The sequence below is a fragment of the Galeopterus variegatus genome, unplaced genomic scaffold (assembly GCF_000696425.1).
Source record: "Galeopterus variegatus unplaced genomic scaffold, G_variegatus-3.0.2 Scaffold427, whole genome shotgun sequence".
Lineage (NCBI taxonomy): Eukaryota > Metazoa > Chordata > Mammalia > Dermoptera > Cynocephalidae > Galeopterus > Galeopterus variegatus.
This window is the reverse complement of record NW_007726538.1, coordinates 144,442-150,938: the sequence shown is the minus strand read 5'-3', so window position 1 is coordinate 150,938 and position 6,497 is coordinate 144,442. Positions and strand designations below refer to the sequence as shown.

At 36.4% G+C, this 6,497-nt stretch overlaps 1 protein-coding gene across 1 annotated transcript in view; it reads right to left on the bottom strand.

Moving 5' to 3' along the window:
* ERMP1 (endoplasmic reticulum metallopeptidase 1) overlaps positions 1–6,325 on the bottom strand; it is a 68,439-nt gene extending 62,114 nt beyond the window's left edge. The window contains exons 1-2 of the mRNA XM_008568638.1: positions 6,109–6,325; positions 260–387 (exon numbers count right to left, since the gene is read on the bottom strand). Of these exons, the coding sequence (XP_008566860.1) occupies positions 260–355 (96 nt within the window). The 5' untranslated portion in view covers positions 356–387; positions 6,109–6,325. The remainder of the gene's footprint in view (positions 1–259; positions 388–6,108) is intronic.
* Positions 6,326–6,497: the final 172 nt, after the last annotated feature.

Below are 6,497 nucleotides of genomic sequence, written 5' to 3'. Positions count from 1 at the left end.
AAAAAAAAAAAAAAAAAAAAAGAGCCCTTTTATGAATCAAACACTGACAAGGTGATCTGTTCTGAATTGAGTTTTCCAAATACTGAACATGTCTACATAACCAGCTGTGGGTTTTTTAAAGTACAATATTTCTTTTGCATATCATTTCAGGATACTACCCATTTGGATAATAAAAATGCATTATTAACAGCTATAATTATTATTTTTATTATTATCCTCATTATTATTCAAGTCTAGTATTGAAACAGTAAAATCTCACTTGCAAGACATTTTCCTCAGCACCGTTAAAGAGGAATATAACAGCATGCTGTAAGGCTTCTGCAGATGTGGCCAGGACACGAAGGACTTCCAGCATCACTGAACAGCTAACCGCATCATCACTGGCACCTTTAAATCAGAAGAACACATTTGCTGCTCAGATTTGAAAACCTTTACAGTACAAACCATGATGGCTAGGAGTGGAGTTTTCTCCTCAGAGAAGCATCACAAGAGCTGCATGACCACAAACATAGCTCCATCACCACCAGGACACAACTACATCCTCCAGCAGTCAGCTCCATGAGGGCAGGGATCTGGTTTGCTTGCTGACTTGCTTTCAATGTCTAAAGCCACAACTAGCCAACAGTAGCCACTTAACTAATATCTGTGGAATAGATCAACCACATGGAACCTAAAGTCATCCTGATAACTGGCATTCTCAGCAACCCAAAGCAATTTATTCCATTCTGTATCCTTATTCCACATTCTCTGTAACATTCTCATTTCTGGTGCACGGCTTCCTGCATCATCTCCCACTGCCACCTACTCCTTTCTTATTTTCCTGCCAAAATCATAAAAGCTGCAGATCACTCCACATTTACAGAGGGGTCAGTTTAGATAGTGTAGCATTAAGATTTCTCCAGGGGGATCATGTCATGGAAAAGTAAGAAGTACTAATCTAGAAAGACACAGGAAAGGAGACTAAAATGACCTAAGTGGTATCCCTGGGCCCAGCACTGATAAAGTAGAGGACTCAGTCAAATCTCTTAAGCTCTTCTTAATTCAGAAACTTTATATGTTAATTAAAGTTAATTAAAAAGATGTCTTTAGGGCCTTGATTTTTTTAAAGCACTGTCGGGTAGTTAAAGGAACTGACTGGCTATTAGATGACACTGAAAAATTATTGTCAGGTTTTTCATGGTATTACAAGCAGGTGAAAAAGGGTCCTGATCTTTCAGCAATATAGACTGAAATACATAGAGGAACCAATATAGCTAAGATGTGCTTTAAAATAATCAAGTGGGGGAGAGGGTAGAAAATAAATAGGACCCAACTGTTGAAGCTGGGTGACAGACACATTGATGTTCATTAAACAATTCTGTGTATGTATATATTTGAAATTTTCTATAATAAACAGCTTATTAAAGAGTAATCCAAGTAAATAAGCACTATAATACCTCAGGCCACAGCATTTCTGAGTTTGTACACTAGGAGACAGGGTACTGGAGAGTTTAACATGAATTTTAGAGCAAGAAAGACTTGGAAATAAATTTTAGCTCTGTCACGTTACTCCACTATCTCCTGGACTAGAAAGCAGGCTAATGAAACCTACCTCACAGGTTTGTTGTGAGGACTACACAAGATAATGCACAGTGCCTACCACGTGGTAGGTGTCAAATGTTAGTTTTTTCCTTCTCCTCTTTGCAAACTTATGCAAGGCTCTGTAGCCAGCTAAAATGTTTGGGCTCTGTAAAATTCCAAACCCCATCCCTACTCAAAAAGGAAATACTTAACAACTATACTTGTCTTGGTGGTAATTACTGAATTGTATTTTAATCAAAATGATATAAAGTAATAATTACCTAATTACTATCAAGCAGGAAGTATATGTTGCTATCAGTAAAAAATGCGACCTTCCAGAAACCAAAAACATTTTCCAGAAACATTTTTTTGACTTTGAGACTGAGTTACTTTAAAACAAAAAGCAAGTAATAAAATTTTACTTTATTCAAAATAAAGGGGAAATTGAAAGGTATGTAGCTATATAACTTCAACTAAAAAGTTAAACTGTCTGTTTACCTTCCCCTATATTAATGGTTCTGTGTCTTAGAAGAGAACTAGAAAAGGGCCAAATATCTTAAAGAAAGTAAAAGAAAGTCAGAGGATAGTATCTATAAGGGCTAGGTGGTTAACCAACAACCCTCTCCATTTAGAATTAACCCTGAAATTGAAGCCACCCCCAACATAACTCAATGTCTCTTCTATCTATGAACTGGAACTACATAGCAGACCCAAGAAGATAATTAAGGCCTTTCTGTGGATAACATTAATCCTACTTGGTATCAGTTCCAGAGTCCCAGATAACACTGCTGAGAGTTTTTTCTAAATACCCATGCTTTTAGTTCATCAACTAAAAAGATTTAGATGATAGTCTATTTGATGAACGTACGAAACACTACTTTTAACAATTTATTATTGACAGAAATTTCCTTGAGATGGTTGGTATGGGTATGTTTATAAAATTTTAGTTAAAAATGGGTAACTATGGCTCACAAAAATGTCATCCTTCAATTATTAGATTCCATATACACAATTTGTAACATTTGGTACTACCAAATGCAGGACATAAATTTATGGAGGTGTCTCATGTTCCCTCTCTACCAAGGACAAAGGTTGATCACCAAAGACAACTTTAGACACTTATCAGCCTGGAGACAGCACCAGAGGAATCTACATAAAACAAGCTTTACTAACGAAACTTTATCTACTATATATTTGCCTTCCTACAATTTGCCACCCCTAGAACTCAAGGTGCTTTTCCTTTGTCTTGTCACTTCTCCAAAAACTTACTGTTCTTTGTTGAAAATACTATTTAAGCCTGATTTCTAAGCCACATCTTTGAGATTTACTCATTTTCCCTGGGATCTCCCATGTACACAAGAGGTATACATGTTAATAAACTTGTTTGTTTTTCTCTCATTAACTTGTCTTTTGTTAACAGGGGTCCATCCCAGCTAAGAACTATGAAAGGTAGAGGAAAATTTATTTTTTTTCCCCTGCATTTGTTTCTGATACTGTATATGCATCTTTCTTATATTCTTAAGCAACCATGGTGTTTATTTGCCCCTTCCCAGAATTTAACCATCCTAACAGTGGGAATGGTGACACACTTTATTACTCTGAAAGGATATAAAAGACCACTGGTTTCCCTAGCACACACAAAGGTACTTCTGCCTTTATAAAACAGATGTATGTATACTGTTTTTTTTTAAAAAAAGCAAGTTACATCCTACATGCAATTGGCAAGCTTTTTCTAGTATAAGCAATTATATCAAGAAAGTAAATTTTACTTTACATTTGTATACTCTACCTGGTCACACTGGGCCTGCCATAAGTTCAAACAATCCACAAGTACTAATATTAAATAACAGCTATTATCAAAAAAAAGAAGAAGATTTTCTTTCTTTTTTTTTTTTTTAAAGATGACCGGTAAGGGGATCTTAACCCTTGACTTGGTGTTGTCAGCACCACGCTCAGCCAGTGAGCGAACTGGCCATCCCTATGTGGGATCCAAACCCGGGGCCTTGGTGTTACCAGCACTGCACTCTCCCAAGTGAGCCACGGGCCGGCCCAAAAAGAAGATTTTCCACACCAGGTGCTGTTCTAGTGTTTTACTTATACTTAATCCTCCAAGCAACACTATTAGGAAAGTACTGTTATTTTCTCCATTATAAAAGAGAAACTGAGGAAAAGATGTTAAGTAATTTTCCAAAGGGAGCATTAATTACACTCCAATACTCTCTTTCCTTTCAAATGTAGCTGAAAGAATTGACTGCCCAGGAAACTCAGCATCTGATCCCAATTCTATCTCTGATCAGCAGTGATCAGCTAAATTTATTCCTGTGTCAAAAGAGGAGGTTGAGTCAGATGCCATCTCATTTCTTAACTACCTCTAAAATGCTAAGGTCCCATTGCAAAACGCTATTTTCCATTCTTCCCTACTTACAATCTCTTTAACTAATGAAAACATTTTTCAGAGGAAACTTATTTTTAAAAAATGGAAGTGCAATTTAGGGGATTCTCATTCATTTCACAAATATTTATTGTGTTAGGCACTCTCCTAAACATCAAATATACTATTTTGCCAAAGTATATTCAGAGCAAGATTTATAAATTAATTAGGCACTATAATACTATGGCACCCCCAATGGACCAAAATTCTCACCTTTTGGGTCAACAGAAACTGCTAGAAGAGATGTCTTCCAAAGCATGCATGCCTTGAAGGCAGGGAATGTCTTTATCCAACATCCCTAAAACCTAGTATAACACCTAGCTAAGTAAACACTTGAAGAGGCAGAATCCAGTTCTATCAAACCCCCAGAACACAGAGACACTCCTTTCTGGTAACACTGATAAGGCTGCTTTAGTGTACATAAAACATTCCAGTACTGTCACTGGGCTGCTGGCATTAACTTAAAAAAAATAATAATAATAAAGCACTTAAGAAAATATTGAAAAATCAGATCCTAAACTAAATGATACTAATTATCCTGCCTTCCATCACAATGNCCATTTAGAATTAACCCTGAAATTGAAGCCACCCCCAACATAACTCAATGTCTCTTCTATCAATGAACTGGAACTACATAGCAGACCCAAGAAGATAATTAAGGCCTTTCTGTGGATAACATTAATCCTACTTGGTATCAGTTCCTGAGTCCCAGATAACACTGCTGAGAGTTTTTTCTAAATACCCATGCTTTTAGTTCATCAACTAAAAAGATTTAGATGATAGTCTATTTGATGAACGTACGAAACACTACTTTTAACAATTTATTATTGACAGAAATTTCCTTGAGATGGTTGGTATGGGTATGTTTATAAAATTTTAGTTAAAAATGGGTTACTATGGCTCACAAAAATGTCATCCTTCAATTATTAGATTCCATATACACAATTTGTAACATTTGGTACTATTTGGTACTATGTTTGTAAAGGGTAGCAGAATATGGCACCCCAAAACATGGCATAGGGATTATTTTTAGCTGAAGGCAATTGAGAATTAGATACATGAAAAGCTCTCTGCCTTCCCTATTTGCATAAATGCAGGACATAAATTTATGGAGGTGTCTCATGTTCCCTCTCTACCAAGGACAAAGGTTGATCACCAAAGACAACTTTAGACACTTATCAGCCTGGAGACAGCACCAGAGGAATCTACATAAAACAAGCTTTACTAACGAAACTTTATCTACTATATATTTGCCTTCCTACAATTTGCCACCCCTAGAACTCAAGGTGCTTTTCCTTTGTCTTGTCACTTCTCCAAAAACTTACTGTTCTTTGTTGAAAATACTATTTAAGCCTGATTTCTAAGCCACATCTTTGAGATTTACTCATTTTCCCTGGGATCTCCCATGTACACAAGAGGTATACATGTTAATAAACTTGTTTGTTTTTCTCTCATTAACTTGTCTTTTGTTAACAGGGGTCCATCCCAGCTAAGAACTATGAAAGGTAGAGGAAAATTTATTTTTTTTCCCCTGCATTTGTTTCTGATACTGTATATGCATCTTTCTTATATTCTTAAGCAACCATGGTGTTTATTTGCCCCTTCCCAGAATTTAACCATCCTAACAGTGGGAATGGTGACACACTTTATTACTCTGAAAGGATATAAAAGACCACTGGTTTCCCTAGCACACACAAAGGTACTTCTGCCTTTATAAAACAGATGTATGTATACTGTTTTTTTTTAAAAAAAGCAAGTTACATCCTACATGCAATTGGCAAGCTTTTTCTAGTATAAGCAATTATATCAAGAAAGTAAATTTTACTTTACATTTGTATACTCTACCTGGTCACACTGGGCCTGCCATAAGTTCAAACAATCCACAAGTACTAATATTAAATAACAGCTATTATCAAAAAAAAGAAGAAGATTTTCTTTCTTTNAATATTGAAAAATCAGATCCTAAACTAAATGATACTAATTATCCTGCCTTCCATCACAATGAAAAAGGTTTGCCCAAGAAAATGGTTCCCACAATTGCCCAAGTAGGCTGGCTTTATGTTAATAAACTTACTGGGCTCTGAAGTCTTCAAAATGACTAAAAAACAGGTACATACCTGGTGAGTTCACCACTGAGTCAAAATGACAATTAGCCAGGACAGCATGCTGGGCTCCATCTCTGGGTTCTAGCTTTACCACAACATTGGTGATGTTGTCGTAATAGCTTGTAAAACCTCCCAAGAAGTCAATGCTAAAGGAGCCTGTGGGCCGTTGCACATCTACTGAAATCTTGTGAAGGCTGTTGCTTTGCACTTCAATCAGTTTAATCTGTTCCAAAAGGTAGTGCACTGTCAGAATTTCATTTTCTGGACTTCCTGTAGTCCTGGGGCCAATGGATGTTATGTGTTCAAGGTAATCCCTGGAAGTTACCAAAAGAATGATGATGAGGTTTAAAATTAACACTTAGCATGGAGCAACTTTTCCACTACACTCCTCATATCCCCCC